Consider the following 23,722-nt stretch of genomic DNA (forward strand, 5'->3'; position numbering starts at 1 on the left):
GAGTTAAAAAATAACATTAGACTCGCTAAGAGGAATGTAGAAAGGAAGATTGCATTGGAAGGTAAGGATGACATTAATAGTTTCTTCCAATATTTTAATTCCAAAAGAGCTCTAAAAGCTGAAATCACTAATCTGCAGGATAATAAGGGTCTTATAATGGTCTTATGCCACAAGGTTCAGTTTTAGGTCCCCTACTGCTTTCTATACTGTACATGTTACCTTTAGGCTTAGTTATTCGTAAGCATGGAGTTAGCTTTCATTGCTTTTCAGATGATACACAATTATATATATCGGCCAAACCAGAAGATAGACAGCAACCTCAGAGAATGGAAGAATGCTTAATTCACATCAAAAAGTGGATGTCAGACAACTTCCTCCAGTTAAATCTAGATAAGACTAAAGCCACCAGAAGTACTATGATCTGATATCATAGTCAATCTGAATGGACTATCTATTGCACCAAGTACTGTTGTTAAAAACCTTGGTGTTATTCTAGATTCTGATCTTTTGTTTGATGTACATGCTTCTAACATTAGCCATACTGCCTATTTTCACCTGCGTAATATTGCCAAGTTAAGAACAACGCTATCCTTTCAAGATGCAGAGAAATTGGTTCATGCATTTATTACCTCCAGGTTCGATTACTGTAATGTCTTATTCTCTGGCTGTCCAAATAGGTCATTAAATAAACTCCAGCTAGTCCAGAATGCAGCAGCCAGAGTCCTCACCAAAACTAAAAAATATGATCATATTACCCCAATTTTATCTTCACGACACTGGCTGCCAGTTAGATTTCGTGTTGACTACAAAATACTATAACTTATAAAGCTGTAAATGGTGTTGCACCGCAATATGTGAGTGACCTCGTTTGCAACTACATTCTGAATCGTACGCTTAGATCGCAAGATGCAGGTCTTCTATTCATACCCACAATATAGAATGAGCATTTTCTCATAAAGCACCACAGTTATAGTATAAACTTCCTATTAGTGTTCGGAACAATCTCTGCTTTTAAGTCAAGGCTTAAGACATACCTCTTTAGTCTGTCTTTTGGATAGTAAAATCCCCTTTGCTAAGGTGAATGGGAAATCTGGAGGTTCATGGTCATTTGAGATTAAAGGTGAAAGGGGGGATTGGTGCTGTCGTCCTGCCACTCTCGCCGATCACTTAAGCTGTTGACTGTAGTTTGACTTGACGCCAAAACCCCTGGAAACCCTCATGTCTGTGCTTCCTTCCAGGTCTCTCTTTTAGTCAGGCTGCCATAGTTAATTTAGTACTGCCGGGGGTTAGGTTAGAACCCCAATATGTGAGAGAGCCGTTTATTTAAATGTATAAGATCGGGTACACCAAAACAGACAGGGAGAATCCAGTAGAATAGTCGGGTTGGTCGCGGAGGGTCAAATGCCGGGGAGATTTGTCCTACGTAGAGAGATGGGACGAGGAGACGGAGGGAACATAATGAGAGACGATCGGGCAGGCAGGACGGAGAGGGCAGGCAGGCAGGGATACAGGATCGAGGAGGCAGGCAGGACAGACGAGGTGGTTCGGGCAGGCAAGACAGCAGGGCAGGATGGAACAGGCAAGGCAAGCGGGAGAGACAATAGACAAATGAATGCTTGGTATGTGTAATGGATGGCAACAATACTTCACGATCTGTCTAGTGGTCGCGTCTGTTTTATATAGAACCTGTCGTCAGGTGATTATTGTCTGCCGCTGTGCTGCGCTGCCCCTGTGGGCGTGACACTGATGGCATCTTACCTATAGTTTTAAAAGAGATGAGGGATATTATTAGCCAACCTTTAACATTTTGCCTTTAACTATTTTAGAAATCCTTATCTACTGGTGTGGTACCTTCTGATTGGAAGCATGCTAATATAACACCCACAATCAAAAAAGGGGATAGAAGTAATCCAGCTAACTATAGGCCAATCAGTTTAACTTGCATAACTGGAAAGGTAATGGAAGCTATAATCCAAGTGAAAATGGTAGATTACCTGGATTCAAATAACATTCTGAGGGATAGCCAACATGGATTTAGGAGAGGTAGGTCCTGTATAACTAATCTACTTGAGTTCATTGAGGAAGCTACGCGAGAAATTGATCACAAAAAGGCCTACGACATGATCTACTTAGATTTCCAGAAGACCTTTGATGTTGAAGACCGCTCTTGCTTAAGATCAAAGCTGCAGGGATTTTAGGAACTGTAGCAGCTTGTATCGAAAAACTGGTTAACAGACAGGAAGCAGCTGGTAGTTATTAGAGGCACAATGTCGCAGTGGGCCTGCGTTCATAGTGGGGTACCGCAGGGTTAAAGTTGAGGACCATTATTGTTCCTAATTTACATTAATGATATTGACACCAATACATACAGTAGACTGGTTAAATTTGCAGACGACACCAAGGTGGGTGGTGTAGCAGATACTAAATTAGCAGCACAGAGGCTACAACAGGATCTTGATTTAATTAGCGATTGGGCTGACACCTGGCAGATGAAATTTTACGTAGATAAATGTAAGATAATCCATGCAGGGACCAGAAATATAAAGTACAGATATTTTATTGGTTCCACTGAAATAAAGGTAGCTGATTATGACAAAGACCTTGGTGTATATCTTGATGCTTCCATGTCCCACTCTCGCCAGTGTGGGGAAGCAATTCAATTCAGTTCAATTTTATTTTATTTATATAGCGCATTATCACAACATTACATTGTCTCAATGCGCTTTACATTTCTGCCTCGTAAGGACCCCCCATTGAGTAAGCCAAAGGCAACGGTGGCAAGGAAAAACTCCCTAAGAGGAAGAAACCTTGGGAGGAACCAGACCCAAAGGGGGAGCCCATCCTCCAGGGGCCGGCAGATGAGTCAAACAAACAATAAAAAAGGCCAATAAGATGTTAGGTTACATCTCTAGGTGTGTGGAGTTTAAGTCAAGGGAGGTGATGCTACGATTATACAATTCCTTGGTAAGACCCCACCTAGAATATTATGTGCAGGTTTGGTCACCATACCTTAAAAAGGACATTGCTGCCTTGGAAAAGGTTCAACGTAGGGCTACAAGGATGATTCCTGGTCTAAGAGGAATGTCTTATGATGAGAGGTTAGCTGAGCTGAATCTGTTCAGCCTTGCGCAAAGGAGATTAAGGGGGGACATTATCCAGATATATACGTTTCTATTAGGTCTCGATGCTGTTCAGCCAAATGGCTACTTTAATATTAGTTTAAATACTAGAACTCATGGCCATAGGTGGAAATTAGCAGGAGAACATTTTAAACTGAATTTGAGAAAACACTTCTTTACACAGTGTGTAGTTAGAGTATGGAATAGTCTTCCTGCTAGTGTAGTGCAAGCTAAAACCTTGGGTTCCTTTAAATCAGAGCTAGATAAGATTTTAACAACTCTGAGCTATTAGTTAAGTTCTCCCCAAGCGAGTTCGATGGGCCGAATGGCCTCCTCTCGTTTGTAAATTTCTTATGTTCTTATGTAATGTCTTATGTTCTCTAATTTTATATGTAATGGGAAATGTCCTTGAGAGAACTGAATTAATCTGGTCCCAAAAATGTGCAGGGGCTGCTAAAGGTGCATAGCACTGTAAAAGTTTATATGGGGGAGAATATTCATTTTAATTACTGATATACGAGCATATAAAGATTTAGGTAAATGTGACCAATTTGAAAGATATGCCTTGACCTGTGACAAAATTTTCTTAAAATTATTATGACTAATATTGTGGATAGAAGGATAGATGTCTATACCCAAATATGTGAAAGACTTAACCAAATTAATAACAGATGGAATGCCAGGAAGTGACAAGGAATTAAAATCAAAGTTTAAGAGGAGGAAACATGACTTATTTATGACTTATTTTTATAGTCATGACTTATTTTAATAAATTCCCATGCCCCTTTAACAGTTTTGCTGTTTAACTCCAGTTTACAGTTTCTAGTTTCAGTCTCATTCCATTAAAGTTAGCCTTCCTCACATTGTATATTTTTGTTTTGGACTTTGCTCTTTGGACACTAAAATGAACCTCAAATTTAATCATGCTGTGATCACTACCATCCAGTGGCTCTAAAAGCTCTAATTTTCCAATCCTATCCTGGTTATTAGACAAAACAAGGTCAAGAAGGGCTTCTCCCCTGGTAGGGGTATTAAAAACGGAGTTAAAAAACAATCCTGTACTAATTCTACCATCTGAAGTTAATTTGCAGAAGAGCCAGAGACTGTCCCACTGTATCCCAGGTAAATAAAAATCACCCATAACCACCACATCATTTTTATTACTCATAATCCTGATACACTTGGATTATAGCTTCTATTACTTTTCCAGTTATGCAAGTTCAAGCGATTGGCCTACAGTTTGCAGGATTACGTCTATCCCCTTTTTTGAATATGGGTGTTATATTAGCGTGCTCTGAGCTATTAGTTAAGTTCTCCCCAAACAAGCTTGATGGGCCGAATGGCCTCCTCTCGTTTGTAAATTTCTTATGTTCTTATGCAAGTTAAAATGATAGATTACCTAGATTCAAATAACATTCTGAGTGTTAGCCAACATTGATTTAGGAGAGGTAGATCCTGTTTAACTAATGTACTTGAGTTCTTTGAGGAAGCCACAAAAAGGCCTACGATGTGATCTTAGATTTCCAGAAGGCCTTTGATGTTTTCCCCCGCAAATGGCTCCTGCTTGAGCTCAAAGCTGCAGGAATTTTAGGAACTGTAGCAGCTTGAATCTGAAACTGGTTGACAGACAGGAAGCAGCAGGTAGTTATTAGAGGCATAATATCACAGTGGGCCTGCGTTCATTGTGGAGTTCCGCAGGGTTAAATTTTAGAACCACTTTTGTAGCAGCTGGGTTGATACCTGGCAGATGAAATTTAACATAGATTAATGTAAGGTAAGCCGTGCAGAGAGCAGAAATATCAAGTACAGATATTTTATGGGTTCCAGTGAAATAAAGGTAATTGATTATGAGAAAGACTTTGGTGTGTATGTTGGTGTGTCCATGTCCCACTCTCACCAGTGTGGGGAAGCAATAAAAAAGGCCAATAGGATGTTAGGTTACATCTCTAGGTGTGTGGAGCGTGTAGTTAGAGTATGGAATAGTTTTTCTGTTAGTGTAGTGCAAATTAAATTAGAGCTAGAATAGATTTTAACAACTCTAAGCAATTAGTTGAACTCTACCCAAACTAGCTTTATGGGCCGAATGGCCTCCTCTCGTTTGTAAATTTCTTATGTTCGCAATTGAGCAGTTCACCACCAATGACATAGTGTCACGTCTGCTGTGCAGACAAGCAGGCAAACAGATGAGTGTAGCCAGAAATACGGGCAAACGGGGTTTAATTCAGGGCAAACAGACGCAATACGGCACACAACATCAATGACTGATCTGGGGAAAATGGACCAGACGCGGACTAAATACACAGAACATATCAGACTGATGAAAAACAGCTGGGCACAATCAGGGGAGCACACGTGGTTGATCAGGGGACGTGGCACACATGAGGATCGTACACGCAGGTCATGACACATAGAGTATTATCTTTTTATCGTATCACAATCTACCTAGAAACACAGGTCGATTGCAATCGAAGAGTAGGGCATCCCAGATATACATGTAATAATGTGTCCCATTTTACCTGAAAAGTACTACAGTATCCCACTTTTACTAGCACCTTCAACAAAAGTGGGACAGCACTAAAGACAAAAGCAAACAAAAAACTAATATATACTGCTCAAAAAAATTAATGGAACGCTTGGAAAACACATCAGATCTCAATGGGGGAAAAAATCATGCTGTATATCTATACTGATATGGACTGGTTAATGTGTTAGGAACGAAAGGATGCCACATCATTGATGGTACTGAATTTAAAGAATAAATAAAAAATATATGTACTTTAAAGAATAAAAGTGAAAAAATTATGCGGTAGGCAACTGAAAATCGTACTCAGTAGTTTGTATGGCCCCCACGTGCTTGTAGGCATGCCTGATAATGTCGGGGCATGCTCCTAATGAGACGACGGATGGTGTCCTGGGGGATCTCCTCCCAGATCTGAAACAGGGCATCACTGAGCTCCTGGACAGTCTGAGGTGCAACCTGGTGGCGTCGGATGGACTGAAACATAATGTTCCAGAGTTGTTCCATTGGATTTAGGTGAGGGGAGCATGGGGGCCAGTCAACGATATCCATTCCTTCATCCTCCAGGAACTGCCTGCATACTCTCGCCACATGAGGCCAGGCATTGTCGTGCACCAGGAGGAACCCAGGACCCACTGCACCAGTGTAGGGTCTGACAATGGGTCCAAGGATTTCATCCTGATACCTAATGGCAGTCAAGGTGTCGTTATCTAGCCTGTAGAGGTCTGTGTGTCCCTCCAGACCATCACTGACCCACCACCAAAACGGTCTTCCTAAACAATGTCACAGGCATCATAATGTTCTCCACAGCTTCTCCAGACCCTTTCACTTCTGTCACATGTGCTCAGGGTAAACCTGCTCTCATCTGTGAAAAGCACAGGGCGCCAGTGGTGGACCTGCCAATTCTGGTATTCTATGGCAAATGCCCATCGAGCTCCACGGTCCTGGGCAGTGAACACAGGGCCCACTAGAGGACGTCGGGCCCTCAGGCCACCCTCATGAAGTCTGTTTCTGATTGTTTGCTCAGAGACATGCACACCAGTGGCCTGCTGGAGGTCATTCTGTAGGGCTCTGGCAGTGCTCTTCCTGTTCCTCCTTGCACAACGAAGCAGATACTGGTCCTACTTACGGGTTAAGGACCTTCTACGGCCCTGTCCATCTCTCCTAGTGTAACTGCCTGTCTCCTGGAATGTCCTCCATGGCCTTGAGACTGCGCTGGGAGACACAGTAAACCTTCTGACAATGGCACATATTGATGCACCATCCTGGAGGAGTTGGACTACCTGTGCAACCTCTGTAGGGTCCAGGTATCACCTCAAGCTACCAGTAGTGACACTGACAGTAGCCAAATGCAAAATTAGTGAAAAAAACTGTCAGAAAAGATGAGGAGGGAAAAATGTCAGTGGCCTCCACCTGTTAAACCACTCCTGTTTTGGGGGTCGTCTCATTGTTGCCTCTCTAGTGCACCTGTTGTTAACTTCTTTAACACCAAAGCAGCTGAAACCGATTAACAACCCCCATTGCTACTTAACGGACTAGATCAATATCCCAGAAGTTAAATTGACTCGATGCTATACTCTGATTAAAAAGTGTTCCTTTAATTTTTTTGAGCAGTGTATTTTTTCAAAAATGTGCTTTATATTTAAAACAATTTCCAGCCCTCTTTTACTAAAATACAACATCTTAAACGATATACCTAATTATATGCTTCTAACAGCCTTATCTTTCAAAACAGTTATATTGTTTGTCCGTCCACTTGGCATGCGGTTGCGCTATACAGTACAACTTATCTTGAAATTCTGAACGCAACCATCATATATGTCATACCAATGACAACAGTTGTTGAAGACCCAGCCCTATTATAGTATGATGTTAGCACTGTGTGTTTCATTGTTTTTAAAGTAGCATTAGGACAAAGCTTAAATGTCCCACTTCACCTGATGTCCCACTTTTGCTGAATTCACCCTAAATTAATAAATAAATATTTCAATAATTAATGTGTTCTTTTATTTTTAAATAATTCCACAAAGGGTATTATATTTCTTAATAAGGTTTATCTTCTACAATTATCTTTAATCTTTAAATTGTATTTTATAATAACATTGTGATTTTCATTTGACAGTCATTATAAGATATATATAATGCAAATGTGATTTCTTAAATAATTCAAACTATATTTCACAATAATGTTCAACTTTTCACGTTGCAGGCATGCATTTTTATACCACGTCCATATGATACAAATGTACAAAATGTTAAAAAGGTCTTCCAGTACTTAGGATAATACTTTACAATTTAAGGGTAAAGGGTTCAATGAAGCTCAAAATTGGTGAAAATTTCAACAAAGAGGTTTTTTGTTTTTCCTGATACGCTGAACTATATGTCTAGCTTGGGCCAAGTTAAGTAAAAGAATGAAGTAGTCAGGACCGGAGTGGGACTAAATTTCTGATCCGCATAAACTGCATAAACAATCACACTATTATCATTATATGTGTCTATTAAAATATCCATTATCTAGGCTATTGAACACACATTCTTATTTACACGCTTTAATTTTGCGTTCATGTAATTTTTGCTGGCACGTTTCACCAATATTAAATAAAGCATGGAGCAGCATTAACAAATGAAGAAGCTTCATCTAAGTACATATTACTGTAAATATATGATCTGTGCAAGTTTCAAAACATCTTTAATAAATCACTTCTTACACAATTTATTTTTCCTCAATTTGTGTGGAACATTAATGATGCACACTTTGACAACGATTCCATGCTAATGGGTCATGACAGTCTGATAATAAACCACCTTCCCAGTAGGTTTGGTGTTGTAGAAAAAAAGATTGTTGTTGTTCATAATGCAGTGGCCCACTCTGCACTGACATTTGTCAAATATTGCTCACGTGTTTTTTTGTTTTTTATTTGTTAATAATTTGCTCCATACTACAAATGTAGCTGATTTCTCCAGCTCTATTTTCTCTAGTTTCTGCATGTTTTCAGCAAATACAGAAATCAAATAAAACTTCAAACACTGGAAGTAACAAATGTGACTCTGCCAAAGTTTACAGTGCTTTGTAGCTCCTCCCTAAATGCCATTGTCATGGGTTTGCAATTTCAGATCAGCTATTCTTTGGTACTGGGCCGGAGCCAGCTTTTCAGGTACAGCAACAGGTAATCAGCAGTGGAAAAGCATGAAGCAAATGTGGCACTGATTTGGCTCTGGCACCAGCATCATGTTACAGGAAATGGGCTATAAGGCTGGTGGCATCTGGGGAGGGTAGAACTGGCTCATGAGAATCAAATCTGTTGAAAAACAGATTCAGCTCATTAGCCCTGCTGATGCTCCCTTCTACCACAGTTTTACCAGCTTGCTTGTAGCTAGTGATGGCCCTGATCCCATTCCACACTTCTTCTGTGCTGTTCTGCTGTAGCTTCTGCCTGTAGTGTTTTTTCCCCTGGCGGATTTGAATCTTCAGTTTTATCTGCATCCACTTGATCTTCTCCTTGTCTCCAGACTTGAAGGCCCTCTTCATGTTGTTAAGACAATATTTCAAATCTATGGTTTGTTAAACAGAAGGAAGAGTGAGTTAATTAGATACTAAGATATAGATATAACTGTATTTGTTATCATTTCTCTGATCTTTGATGGATTTTATTACCACTTCATTATATATATATAACATTATACCTGAAAATCTTCCCCATGATAGACGCCAAATCAACCCAGAACTGTAACTGCAGGATAGAGGGCAGCAGAGGGCAAAAATAGAGCCCACATCTTGTGAACACAGCTGTTTGCCATCTAAACGTATTTTGTGGATCATTTGTAAACTTCTCAGGAACATTGTACCTGGTGTGGTCTTCTGCTGCTGTAGGCCATCTACTTTATGGCTCAATGTGTTGTACATTCAGAGATACACTACTGCATACTTTGGTTGTAATACATTGTTATTTGATTTACTGTTGCCTATCAGGTTGAACCAGTCTAGCCATTCTTTTCTAACCTTTGCCATCAAGGCATTTTCGCCCAAAGAACCACCTCTAACTCAATGGTTTTTCTTTTTCAGCATGAAAAAGGTTGTGCATGAAAATCCCAGTATATCAGCAGTTTCAGAAATACTCATACCAGCTCGTCTGGCACCAATAACCATGCTACTGTAACAGACTGTTCATGTTGGATAGGTGTCTTATTGTGAAGGCATGTTGTTATGGGATAGAGGAAATGTAAGGAGAGGTTCCGGGTTGTGATGAGCGGGAGACGGAGTATGTATGGCAATAAAAAGACCACCACTTGAGTTGAACACTAACGGGTCTGTTCCTTCCGTTTATTATTTTCTTTATTACAGTAAAGTGTGGCGAACCCAAATAACCGGCTACACTACTTTCAAAGTCACTTAAATCACTTTATATCCCCATTATGGTGTTTGAAGCATTAACTGAAACTCCTGACCTGGTATCTGCATGATTTTATATACGGTGCTGCTGACATATGATTCGCTAATTAGACATTTTCTTCAACAAGCAGTTGAACAGGTGTACCTAATAAAGTGGCCTGTGTGTGTGTGTGTCTATGTATGAATGTATGAGAAGGAGAGCAATTAACTTTGTTTAACTGTTTAGAATGCAAGTGCAACCATCAGGCAGGATAAAGTCACTTGGTCTCCAGTATTCCTTGTTGTTTTGTGGGCACAGAATTGGTGTACTATAAGTGAAAGAACCAAGAGTTAAAATACTTTGATTTGTAAATACTGTTCTTCTTGACATCACACCTTTAGGACCAGCTGAGGTTAATTACCTCAGAGTTACCAAATTGTTCATAAGTGTGCTTGAAGTGAAGTCCAGAGCCACTGGGTGCAAGGCACAGAACAATCTAGGATGGGGTACCAACCCATTGTAGGGCACATTCACATACCTTTCACATGCATGGGCCATTTGCAAACTCCAGTCAGCCTCAGCATGTTTTTGGACTGTGAGGGGGAACCATAGTACCCAGAGGAAACCCCACGACAACATGCAAACTCTACATACATTTAAGCTTGGTGGAGACTCAAACACAGACTTCCGAGATGTGAGGTGACAATGCTAACCATGGTGCCACCCTAGTGGGCTTTCTTGTTCCTTAAAATTGAAAGTGGAACCCTTAGTGAGGACTGATAGATTGAGTGACATGTGCATCTCCAGTTAGCCAAAAACAACATGGTGAGGAAAAACCATGATATTTTGAAAAGGCTGATTAATCTGATTTATTTCTTGGGTCGACAAGAGCTGGCATTTGCATGACACGATGCGTGAAGTTTCTGACAACAAAGGGAATAATAGATGTTCTTTCCTGCAACAATATGTTCTGGCTATTATGTGTATCTGTTGCAATGCAATGTTCAGCAAAACAGTACTGTAAAGCTATGTAACCTACTCTTTAAAATAAAAGGCGATTTCATGAAAATGTCTTGATACCTACTGTACATATACAATGGTAAAGGAATGACCCCAAAGTACAGGTTTTGTCCTTGAGCATAAATTTCAAATGGGAGAAACATTAACCATTATTGTTTTATGCAAAGCTCTTTGAATGACCTCTGTGTTTGGAAATGTTCTATATAAATAAAATTGCCTTGCCTGTTATAAAGATATGTGCTCAGAGATGTATGCATATCCTGGTTATTACCATGCATAGTATTGAGAATTGGATTACCATAATGCGTAATTTCCACCATAGACCTGATTGAAACTAGGGATGCATGATATACTGTATCAGTATTGGCTGATATTAAGCCTGTCATGATAATTACGTTATTGACTTATCGCACAATATATTGATTGATATTTTTTTCTGACCTCAATACTGGCAAATAGTTTTTTGAATTGCTACACACCAATTGGTTCTTTCCCTTAAGTCTCGAATGTTAATACTTTTAGCAGTAACACGCAATGCGAAGCTGCTTTTAAAATACACGTTTATGAAGTGTAGTATGGGTGTTATAAGAATAAATATGAATTTTACTAAAACTACTTGTGCACTACGTACTTACAGTATGCAAGGCAAGGTTATAATTAACAAAAACATTTCCATAAATGAAGTAAATTAAGATAAATAAATAAAAGAAAATTAAATAAAAACTACAACTTAATGACAACTATTACATTTGGTTCTGGAACCAATTCAAATAAAATAAAAACAAATTTCAAATATTTCTCGTTACCATTTTTAAATACATTTAGTGAAAGTGATGATTTGAAGATCCGCAAAACTGTATTTGCAGTATATTGCTTGGAATGGAATGAATGACTCTGTACTCCTGTACCAAATGTTATATGTATAATGCAATTTTTATTAACAGAGCCCGAGAGTCCATTTTATCTTTTTCTTGGTTGTGTAGTTTTATTTATGTTTAATTTATTTAGGATATTTGCTTTATTTTGGCATTCCAATTCCATTGTTGGAATATTCTTAAGAATTAAAAGTTCATTACTCTTTGAAAGGGTAAACTTGCAGTATTATGCTATTATAATATCATTATATCAGTAGTGTCATGCCCGGCTCGTCCGATCCTCGTGTGTGCCACGCCCACCTCGTTACCTCGTGTTACTTCCTGATTGTGATCACCTCTTGCTTGTTCAGTTCAGCCTGTCTCTCGTATTTAGTCCGTGTCTCAGTCAGTATTCCCCAGATCCGTCATTGTATTGTCATGATGTTTGCTGTTCGTCGCCAGTCTGCCCTAAATAAGCCCCCTTTTACTCGTAAGTTTGGCTCCACTCGCCTGCTTCCCGGCTCGCCTGTTCCTGAAGTGTGACAAGTAGCATAAATGATCTTCAAATATAAATAATATTGTTTATCGCAATTATTTCTTGGACAATATATCGTCCAGCAGACGTAGTTATCATGACAGGCTATGTAGACTTTATTAGCATTGAAAGTTAGCAGCAAAAGAGTAAATGTTAGCAGCGTCAGAGCCCATATGTTTTTACAGAAGAATTAGTGCATGACAAATAGTGTATTTTATTTATTTAAATATACGGCACAGAAGGCAAAGAACCACCTGCTGTGCAGTAATTCAAAAAATGGCCTTTGTTAACCCCATAAGTCAGTGGTTAGTTGAAAGTTGCCTTTTGCTAAGGTCAAAGGCCAGTTTTTAGCAACAGACATTTAAGCCAAATGTAAAATGTATAGCGTGGAGTGCATTAACACGTTTTAAACACATGGCTGCAATGTAAATGAATGCAGCTATTATTTTTATTAATTTTATTTATTTTAGTTTTATTCACTCCGGACCCCCGCGACCCAGAAGGATAAACAGTCTGGGGAATGGGTGGATGGATAGTTTTATTCATGTCTTTTTATTCAGCAGTGTTAAGTGTTTACTGATTATTAAAACCAGATTTGTGTACCATCCCAGGTAGGCAGGTTACACACAGTTATAAACTGGGCTCCAAGTGCATGACATCAGTAAATGATTTTAGTATTAAAAATCTCTACTACAAGTCTGGGTTATCAGCCTGAAGCACTGTTGTTGTTAAACCTTATTTTCATCAACTTACATTTAGCCCAGACTACCTTAAATCTGGTAAGTTATCTGGCTAAGCAAGTAATCCTGCTTTGTGAAACAGGCCCCAGATGTGGAGCAAACAGGAAACTTAAACACTAAATGCTAAGGTCAAAAAGGCAGGGAATCTCTCATGGAGGCAGTGATGGGAGAGGCTAGCATGCATGCAGATGTGGGGAGATCAGTACAAACACTCAAAAGATGGTCGGGACACTCAGCGGGCTGGGGATCAGGAGACACTCACTCACACCTTAGCACAGAAGGCAAGGGAATTATATTTATATAGCACCACTCATAAACATGGATAATTCAATGTGCTTTACAGAAGGTTAAAAATATATGTATGTTAAATTAAAACTGATATAAAATTAATCTCAGGAGGCCATACACAATAAAATACATTAAGGTATGTTGCAAGCTTTAGGAATGTATAAAGAATTGTTAAGTAAACAAATTTTAAAAATCTTAAGATTACAACAAAATTAGCCATAAGCACAGTGAGATAAAAAGGTCTCCAGGCTACATTTAAAAATGACCATAACTGGAGTATGTCTAATAGTGATGCGCGGGTCGACCAGTGACCCGCGGGTAACCGGGTGACACGCGGGTGCGGGCGGTTTTAGGGCAGACATTTTTAAAATATCGTGGGTGCGGGCAGGCGGGTCAAAAAGTTACAAAACGCATTTCATTATCGATCAAAACGTGTTATAAACGGGGTCGGCGTATATTTTTCAATTTTGGAGTTTTCAATTTGTAGGATAAGTTAGTTTGGTGAAATATCACGGCTAAGTATGCTCTGCTCTACTTCGTTTTAGACAAAATTAAGTTAAAAGAAGATCTAAGTTCATTCATGCATAAAATTGTGTCATCATCTTCAATCAGGGTACCCGCGGTCATGGAAAACCTGGAAAAGTTTTGGAATTTTGAAATAATTTTTCCAGGCCCTGGATAAGTTTTGGAATTCTTGGATAGAGAGGAAAAGTTTTGGAAACTAGCCTTGTTCATTTTTGTTTTCCGCTTCGTTTTACAACGCGCTAACAGAAATGTACAAGTGGAAGTCAGTAGTTAACTACCTTGGTAAACATCCGTTTCCGCGCAGATTTCGCGTATTTGAGATCGCTGCTTTTTTGCTCGCTATTCCAGTTTTTGTGGTTTTATTTTTTTTGCACGTATTTAAATTTTATTGATCACAGTTTCCCGTTTTTGACTCCGTTCGCCTCTACCAATCATAAGGTACGTATAATTTTAATATTGGGATTAATTTTCTTAATAATTGAACGCTATTTGCACATTGGCGAAAGTTGTCCACCATCTGTGTTTATTAGGTAAGCAGATTGGCTATTATCGTACCGAAAATTGTAGTATTACTGCCGTATGCGGGACGCAGAGCGGAAACAAAGGAGCGGCAGTCAGGAAATCTGGGAGAATGGGGTTTTTAAAAAAAAGGGCAGTCAAGAAAACACGCAGTGATATCACAATGACCGGACTGGGGAAACAAACTGAAACGCGACTAAGGCCCAATCCCAATTCTATTTTCTACCCCTTTGCCTACCCCTCACCCCTTCCCCTTGCCCCTTGAAATGAAGTGGAAAGGGGTAGGGTTAAAAAATTTCCCCTAAGAAATGGGACACCACTACTACACTGTTATACGTCATCATCCATTGTCACTACCTCCTAACGTTACGTCAGAGGACATGCTCCGATGTTTATCACAAATTCCAAGATGTCGCCGTCAGCATCGTAGCATGTAAAGATTACTCACTCCCAAAGTTTTTTTGCGCCGTATTTGGACTTTAAAAACAGATGTTCGTTTTCACCTTGAAAACGTATGAGCCTTCGGGTTTCCTCAGCTGTCCCTATACAGAATATAATTTACAAAAATGTTGTCATGTTGCAATAAGTACGAATAGTGTAAGCACCGTTCAATTACATGTACACATATGGCCGTAAGCAAAACAAAACAACGCGTTACAACATGCAGTCAGTTACCGGGTAACGTTATATGACATAAAAATATATTTCCTAATATTGTGCGCACAGGTTAACAACAGCGGAGCGAAGCTTACTAGTGGCAACATGAGTTCTCCCGTCTGGAAGTTTTTCAAAGTGTCCGATAAAGACGTAAAGTTAGCCGTTTGCAATGTATGTCGTGATGAAATCCCTCGAGGTGGAAGCAAGCAACGGCATTTTAACACCACTAACATGATTAGGCATCTTAATTAGAACACGCCATACAACTGAATATGCCGAGTATGAGAAACTAAACCACTCTGCTCTCGGGGAACATTTCATGTGTTGACCCTGGAGGTGTCAGGCAACAGTGCTGACCAAAGTGTCACTGCCCCTCCTTCAGTGTGGGGCACCAAGTGTCAAGCGCTTGATTAATCAAGATCTTGACTGTAGCCTATTTCTACAGTTTTTTTCTTCAATATAGTTAATTTAGAGTTAGTTTCATTTCTACAAATGGTGCAAACTCTGCTAGATTATAGATAAAAGATTCCCATTCCCCTGCCATTCTGTGATCGGCAGTGATCGGCAATCGGCAGATCATGATCTTGGTGATCGGTAATCGGTGATTGGCCCCAAAAATGCTGATCGGAGCATCTCTAGTATAAAATCCATTGGTAAATCTGGTCTGCAAATCTATCTTTTGTTTTCCATGGAATAAAAAATGATGTAACATCATTCCACTAATTTGTGCTGGCAAGTTTGGCAGCTATTACGAGTTATCAGTCAAATTTCCATAGAAGTGCACCACTAGTTGAAACTTTGTTAAAGTGCCATGTCTTGCAGAATAAGACTCAGTTGTCTAGGGAGACATATTTTGCATTATTACAAAGATTTTAGAGGGGGCAGTGTGTGGCTCAGCTGGCTAAGTCTCAGTACTTGTAACTGGCAGTGTGTGGCTCAGTGGGCTAAGCCGTGTGCCTGTAATCCCAAGGTCGTCGATTCAAGCCCAGCCTCAGCACATCTGTGGGTCCTTGAGCAAGACCTTCAACCCCCAGCTCCCTGGGCGCCACTACAGGGGGTTGCCCTTTGCGGACAGCTTGCTCTACAAAGAGCAAGTTGAGGGAGGCGTAAAAAGAATTTCCCCACAGGGATTAATAAAAGTGTCAATTATTATTATTGGAATGTCAACAGTACAAGCCCTGGGCTTGGCCAAATAGTCACATGTCCATGGGCACTTGAGCAAGGCCCTTAACCCCCAGCTCATGGGATGCTTTACATGGGCAGATCATGTGCTGGGTGATTCACATAACAAGGCAAAGGAAGGCCAACATTCCAAGTTTTATGGCTCAGAGATTTAAAACCTAGGAATAACAACCTGGGCCTTGATTTAAAGATCCAGCCTGGTGCAGGCTGTTAACCCCCTTGGTGGCCTTGTCCAGGGGTGGTGTGCACACTTAGGTACTGATCGGAGAGAAACAAAGAGTGCTGGTGTGTTAAGAATCAAAAATGCACCCCCTCCTTCGTCACACAAAGCACCTCAAAAATAGAAGGACCTGTTTATCTTAAATCTAATAATATAGTGACTTATAATAAGTCACTTCACTGGTTCAAAATCACTACTAAGCTTTTTGAAGTCCCAAGCTTGTCTTAAAGTATCACAAGACTTTCTTAACGGCCGTGAGAAGGGTGTTGTCACAGAGTTGCTACATTACCTGGTGAAGGTTATGTTCGTAGGACGAATATTCTAACCCAGGTTATGTGGTGATACAGTAATTAATGAATTCCATTCATATCCTGGAACTAAATTTTCCAGTAACTGACTAATTGGGACTTCCATAATATTGTTTGTTGGAGAAAAAAACCATTCAAGGATAATAGTTCATTAATAACAATAATTAATTAATTAATACCTTATTAAAAAATAAGGTAAACTATTACCATATTTTCTGCATGTACTATGATGGTTGCATTTGTGTCTGTACTGAACACTTTTTTTCTTGTCATTATTTCTTACACAATACAGTATAACACAGATTTACATAGCATTTACATAGTATTACGTATTAAAAATAATCTAGAGATTATTTAAAATATACAGGAGGATGTATGTAGGTTATATCCATGCATTTGCATCCGATAATTTCCGTATTCTGCTGAGGGTTCTGGAACCAATCCACTGCAGATACAGGGGCTCACTGTATCTTACTGAGATGTCCACCTTATAGTGGGCAGGATGTTCTGACTGAGTTACAATGTTACCAATACTATATGCTTCAGTACCCTCGTTAATCTTCTTTGTTATTTTTAGGGGTTCTCATTCAAGCCAGCTTAGCTAAAATGTTCCTGACAGATGTGGCATGCATGTGACAGATGTGGCTGTTTATTTTTGAAAGGATTTCTGTTAGCTTCAACGTAAATTTATGAAAATGACACCAGAATGATGCTGCGGGACATGTAGCATCAGTTTGTGAGTGGTGTATATTGCCTAAGCATCCCTGTCATTTGATGTTGTTGGGGGTGGTGTGAGGTTCTGTGTATTGCAGAGATGCACCGGTTGTATCAGCCAACTATCGGTCCATACAGCAAAAATCGGACATCGGCCAGTGGTAAAAAAATTTTAGCTAATATTTACTGTTGATAATTTCCTTTACAACAGTGACTCATCTTGTTTTGCTCACCATGTACTAAACAGTTAGAATAATGTCTGCTGTGTAGAGTTATTTTAACATTGTTTGAAATGAATTCTGTAAACATTGCTTTGCTGAAATTTCAAGAGGAGGATTGATTAATAAACATTTCAACACAAATTGAATTGCTCACCTTAAGTTCAGGCAGTGAAGAGTATGGAAGAGTTTCTGAAAAACTAATCCGTTCCAATAAAAAAGGCTGCAGTACTGCCGAATAATACCAGTCAGTAATGCATGCGTTTGATAGCATGTATACAGTTATAAAATATAGTGCTCTGACGTTATAGACTAAATGATGCTTCATGAACCATTTGCTAGATGGAGCTCTCTGTACTAAAAATGGCACAAAGCATGACCCAAAGCAAACCAAGAACACCATCTAATGGGGTCAAAAAATACATCAGTTGGTCATAAACTGTCATTTTGTCCATCATTACAACTTTGGGACAGTTGTTGTATGCCAGAGTTGGTCTTTTCTTACCAAAACATTTTTTTTTTTCATACTTTCATCAATCCATCCATCCATTTTCTGTAACCGCTTGTCCTATTCAAGGTCCCAGGGGGTCTGGAGCCTATCCTGGAGGCTACAAGCACAAGGCAGGGAATAACCCAGGATGGGGTGGCAACTGTTTTACATATTTTTGGAATGTAATTATTTTTTTCATTTATTTGGGGGGAGTGTCCATTTAAACATACTTAAGCAGACCCTCCCAAACAATTGGTATTGGTGTCAGTTTTTGAAATAATTGGCTATCGGTATCAGACAGAAATTTCGTTATCGGTGTTTCCTTATAATTCAGTGTGTTAGGCTGCTGTGCCGGTAATCTGAAGATTGCCATTTTGAATACCACAGCTGGCAGAGTGATGTCACTGCTGGGTCCTTGAGCAAGGCCCTTAACCTAAATTACTCCAGGGACTGTCTGACCCTGTTTTTATAAATATGTATGGCTTTGGATAAAAACATCAGACAATTATTTTAAATACCCTAAATAGACAAAAGTCTTGGGACACCTGACCATCTACAGGAACTTTTATGACATCCCATTGTAACTACATCAATATGGAGTTGGTTACCCATTTGTAGCTATGACAGCTACCACTCTTCTAGGAAAGCTTTCCACAAGATTTTGGAGTGTGTCTGTGGGATTTTTTCCCCATTCATCCAGAAGAGCATTTGGGAAGCCAGACACTGATGTTGGACATACAGTAAAAGCCTGGCTCACAGTTTCCTTTCTAGTTCATCCCAAAGGTGTTTGATGGGGTTGAGGTCAGGGCTCTATGCGGGCCAGTCAAGTTCTTCCACAACAAGCTCACCCAACCATGTCTTTATGGACCTTGCTTCGTGCACTGGGCCACAGTAATACGAGAACAAAAAAGTGCCTTCACCAAACTGTTCCCATAAAGTTGGAAGCATAGAATTGTCCAAAATGTCTTGGTATGCTGAAGCACTAAGAGTTCTCTTCACTGAAACAAAGGGGCCTAGTCCAAGCCCTGAAAAATAACCCCATTTCATTATCTCTCCTCCACCAAACAATACAGTTGGCATAATGCAGTCAGGCAGGTAACGTTGGCATCCACTAAACCCAAGCTCGTCCATCAGATTGATCCATCACGATTCATCACTCCACAGAACATTTCCACTGCTCCAGATCCAGTGATGGCATTCTTTATACCACTCTATCTGACACTTGGCATTGTGCTTGGTGATGTGAGGTTTAGATGTAGCTGTGTTTGTGCTGGGGTTAGTGCCAGAGGAAGTTTGGAACTCAGAAGTCATTCAGTTAACAGACCGTTGGTGACTTTTACATGCTATGCGCGTTAGCACTCAGAGACCATGCTCTGTTACTTTATGTGGGCTCCCGTTTTGTGGCTATTTCTGTTCTTCCTAAATGTTTCCATTTGCAATACTACTACTTACAGTTGACCGTGGAATATCTAGCAGGAAAGAAATTTCACGAACTGACTTACTGCAAAGGTGGCATCCTTGACATCCATCCATGACAGTAACATGTTTTAATTCAAATTGAATGTTTAAACTCTGCAAAACAACCCATTCTTTCCCAAATGTTTGTATAGCTGACTGCATACCTACATGCATACAAAGGTCTGGAACAACACCACTGCAGAGAGCCTTCAGGTTTGCTTGGACTGTACTGACTGGGATATGTTCAGGACTGCTACCAATAGCCTGGGTGAGTACACAGAGGCTGTAACATCCTACATCAGCTTCTGTGAGGACTGCTGTGTACCATCACACACCAGGGTGAGTTACAACAATGACAAGCCCTCGTTCACAGCTAAGCTCAGACAGCTAAGGTTGCAGAAGGAAGACGCATTCACAAGTGGGAACAAGGACAGGTACAAGAAGTTGAGGAACAGGTTAAGCAAGGCAGTGAGAAATGCTAAACGACTGTACTCTGAGAAACTCCAACACCGGTTCTCAGCCAACGACCTCGCATCTGTCTGGAAGGAGCTCAGACAGATCAACTGAACGACTTCTACTGCCGCTTTGAAAGACAACTGGACAGTTCACATATCACCATCCCCCGCAGCTCCTCACACCAACCACTGACCACCTCCCCCACACCAACTGGGGGACATTAACAAGGTCTTCAAGAAACTGAACCCCCGCAAAGCTGCAGGTCCAGACTCCATCTCCCCGTTCACCTTGAAACACTGTGCTGACCAGCTGACTCCTGTGTTCACAGAAATCTTCAACACCCCACTGGAGTCATGCCATGTGCCAGCATGCTTTAAGACCTCTACCTAAGATAGCAGGACTAAATGACTACAGACCCATTGCTTTGACACCTGTAGTTATGAAGTCCTTTGAGCGCCTCTTACTCCGCCACCTCAAAGCCACCACTGACCACCTGCTGGACCCCATGCAGTTTGCCTACAGAGCCAACAGATCTGTAGACGATGCTGTCACCATGGCCCTGCACTTCATCCTCCAGCACCTTGACTCCCCAGGAACATACGTAAGAATCCTTTTCGTGGATTTTAGCTCCGCCTTCAACACCATCATCCCGGCCCTCCTGCACAACAAGCTCTCCTACCTACACGTACTCAACTCCAGATGGATCACAGACTTCCTGACCAACAGGAAGCAACATGTGAAGATGGGGAAACATATTTCTATCTCCCAGACCATCAGCACCGGATCTCCGCAAGGCTGTGTCCTTTCTCCCCTCTTATTCTCCCTCTACACAAACAGCTGCACCTCCACCCACCCATCTGTCAAGCTCCTGAAATTTGCAGATGACACCATCCTAATCGGACTCATCTCTGATGGGGACGAGTCTGCCTACAGACAGGAGATTGATCACCTGGTGTCCTGGTGCAATGGGAATAACCTTGAGCTCAACGCCCTGAAGACAGTGGAGATGATTGTGGACTTCAGGAAAAGCTCTGCCCCACCTATATCCTTCTTCCTGCTTGGCTCACCAGTCACTGCTGTGGAGTACTTCCGCTTCCTGGGCACCACGATCAGCAAGGACCTTAAGTGGGAGATGAACATCTGTTCTCTCACCAAAAAAGCTCAACAGAGAATGTTCTTCCTGAGGCAGCTGGATAAGTTCATTCTGCCAAAGACTATGATGGTGCACTTCTACACTGCCATCATTGAGTCCATCCTCACCACCTCCATCACTGTCTGGTACCCTGCTGCCACTGCTAAGGACAAGAACAGACTACAGCGCATCATCCACTCTGCTGGGAAGACGATCGGCTGCAACCTTCCATCTTTACAGGACCTGTACGAGTCCAGGTCTTTGAAAAGAGCAGGAAGGATTATGGCTGACTCCTCTCACCCTGGTCACAAACTTCTTTGGACTCTCCCCTCTGGCAGAAGGTTGCGGTCCATTGGGACCAAAACATCATGCCATAGGAACAGTTTCTTCCCCACCGCGGCCCGCCTCATCAATAAAGCTAGGAACACTTGCTCAAATACTATTTCCCCATCCTAGCACAAGTATGCACTCTCTTAAATATGTATATATTTCCACTGCTGTATCATATTCCACATTAACTGACTATTTATATTAGTACCTGTACATACTCTATGTATATATATATTTATATATTAACCACCCCATCTCTCGAAGTCTGGCACCAACCACCAAAGCAAATTCCTTGTATGTGTGAACGTACTTGGCAATAAACTCAATTCTGATTCTGATTCTGATTGATTTTATACACCTGTGGCAATGGATCTGAATGAAACCCCTGAATTCAATGTTTAAGAGGTGTGTCCCTGTACTTTTGTCCATATAGAGTAGCTGTGCACCCTAAGTGAAGTATTTTATTCTCGCTACCCAGCATGGGCAGAGCACTGGCTTCTTTTATACTTTGAGTTTTTGTCTCAATGTTGCACTGGGTAACGGCTGATAAGACAGCTTGGACCATCTGAGCTCTTAATGCATGTTGGTTCGTCCTCTTAATTCAGTAAGCGAAGTGTTAAATGCTCTGACTTTGCTTCATGCTAAGCTGTTATATTAGCCAAATAAAAAAATGGGACGATGATTCCTTATTTGCAGAAATATTTTGGAATGCTTCTTTTCATATATCCCATCTTCCTGTGCTCTGAGACAAACACGGGTGACAGTGAAGCTTGTGGTTAGAACACAGGATCTGGTGATTTATCCTTTTTTCCCTGGAGCATTTCAGGCAGGGTGCTCAAGGGCCCAACAGATACCTGACTAATCTGCCAAGCACAATATTAGAGGCGGTGACCTTCTGATCACTATCTAAGCCAAAGCCATTCAACACCCAGGTGTATATGCTTTCATGCTCCTGCCTGTGCCTGAGTCTCCCCGTCCTCCCTCTCTGTGCCCACAGGGAGGAAGAGGAGAGCCTGAGGAGAAAGATCCGTGCTGCCCATGAGCAGGCCCTGCAGGAGGCCAAGGAAAAGCTGAGAAAGTCTCACCAAGAGCTACGGGCTGAAATCCAGACAGAAAAGAACCGCATGGCCCAGGACCTCCACATGAAGGAGGCTGCAGCCCCACCTCTGTCTCCAGTGCCCATGCCTCGGTTAGTGGGCATCAATGACGGCGACCCTGGGGACCCTGAGGTGAAGGAGAAGCGCGACAAGATCCGAGAGGTCAGTCACAGGCTGTGGCAGGGGGGTGGCTGGGGGCATGGTCAGGATGAGGGCAGGAGAAGGGCGTCCATCTCCAGTTTGCCGTTTGGCTTTGTACAGGGAAACACGAAACTGCTATTAAGTAAATCATGAATGGATAATATGGGGCTTCACCAATAGCAGCAAAACAAACAGTGTGGGTTGTATCAGCCTGTGAGAATACAGCTAACCTTTGTGTTTAAGTGACTGACTTTTGTGACACAACTGATGATTATGCACTTATAAACTCTGTGCCCCAACCCTGCCTTCTTGTGCAGGCGACCACCACTAAGACGTTTTGGCAGGAAAACTATTTATCAGATTGTTCCTGCAGCAAATCTCGGAAAGAAAATTCTAGGACTGTGAATGCATTAAAAAAAAAAAATCAATTACACAGTTGCCTGTGATTAATCATGATTAATCGTACCTAATATTAAAACCTCATAAATAAAACAATCATAAATATTCACACATTGAATTCCTAAATTAATGCAAAATTAACACAACGGCGAGCATATGGGTCAGACACATGAACTCATTATAATAATAATAATTTTCTTTAAATAAAATGTATCGTGTAAACTATCGACTTTACATCTCATTATACAAATTGATTTGTTTTTTATTGGGGGCTACATGAAATAAAATTGAAATAGCTAAAAACATTTTATCTAGTTTTGTGTTGATTGGCTACCCATTTGGGGGAAATGTTTTTTTTAAAAAAAATCATCAAATCCGAGCAACAAATTCTCATGACGTACAGATTATGAATTTCCAACATAAAATATGTTT

The 23,722-nt window shown here is 40.7% G+C and overlaps 1 protein-coding gene across 4 annotated transcripts in view; it reads left to right on the forward strand.

The window, feature by feature from the left end:
- man1a2 (mannosidase, alpha, class 1A, member 2) overlaps positions 1 to 23,722 on the forward strand; it is a 117,234-nt gene that overhangs the window by 35,521 nt on the left and 57,991 nt on the right. For 3 of the 4 annotated variants that reach the window (XM_023837164.2, XM_023837166.2, XM_023837165.2), the window contains one exon: positions 22,651 to 22,912. In XM_023837164.2, the coding sequence (XP_023692932.1) occupies positions 22,651 to 22,912 (262 nt within the window). Of the gene's footprint in view, positions 1 to 14,227; positions 14,408 to 22,650; positions 22,913 to 23,722 lie in introns of those variants that run through there. The other variant, XM_023837168.2, reaches the window with a different exon arrangement.

This window comes from Paramormyrops kingsleyae, chromosome 16 (genome assembly GCF_048594095.1).
Source record: "Paramormyrops kingsleyae isolate MSU_618 chromosome 16, PKINGS_0.4, whole genome shotgun sequence".
In the NCBI taxonomy this organism is placed as follows: Eukaryota; Metazoa; Chordata; class Actinopteri; order Osteoglossiformes; family Mormyridae; genus Paramormyrops; species Paramormyrops kingsleyae.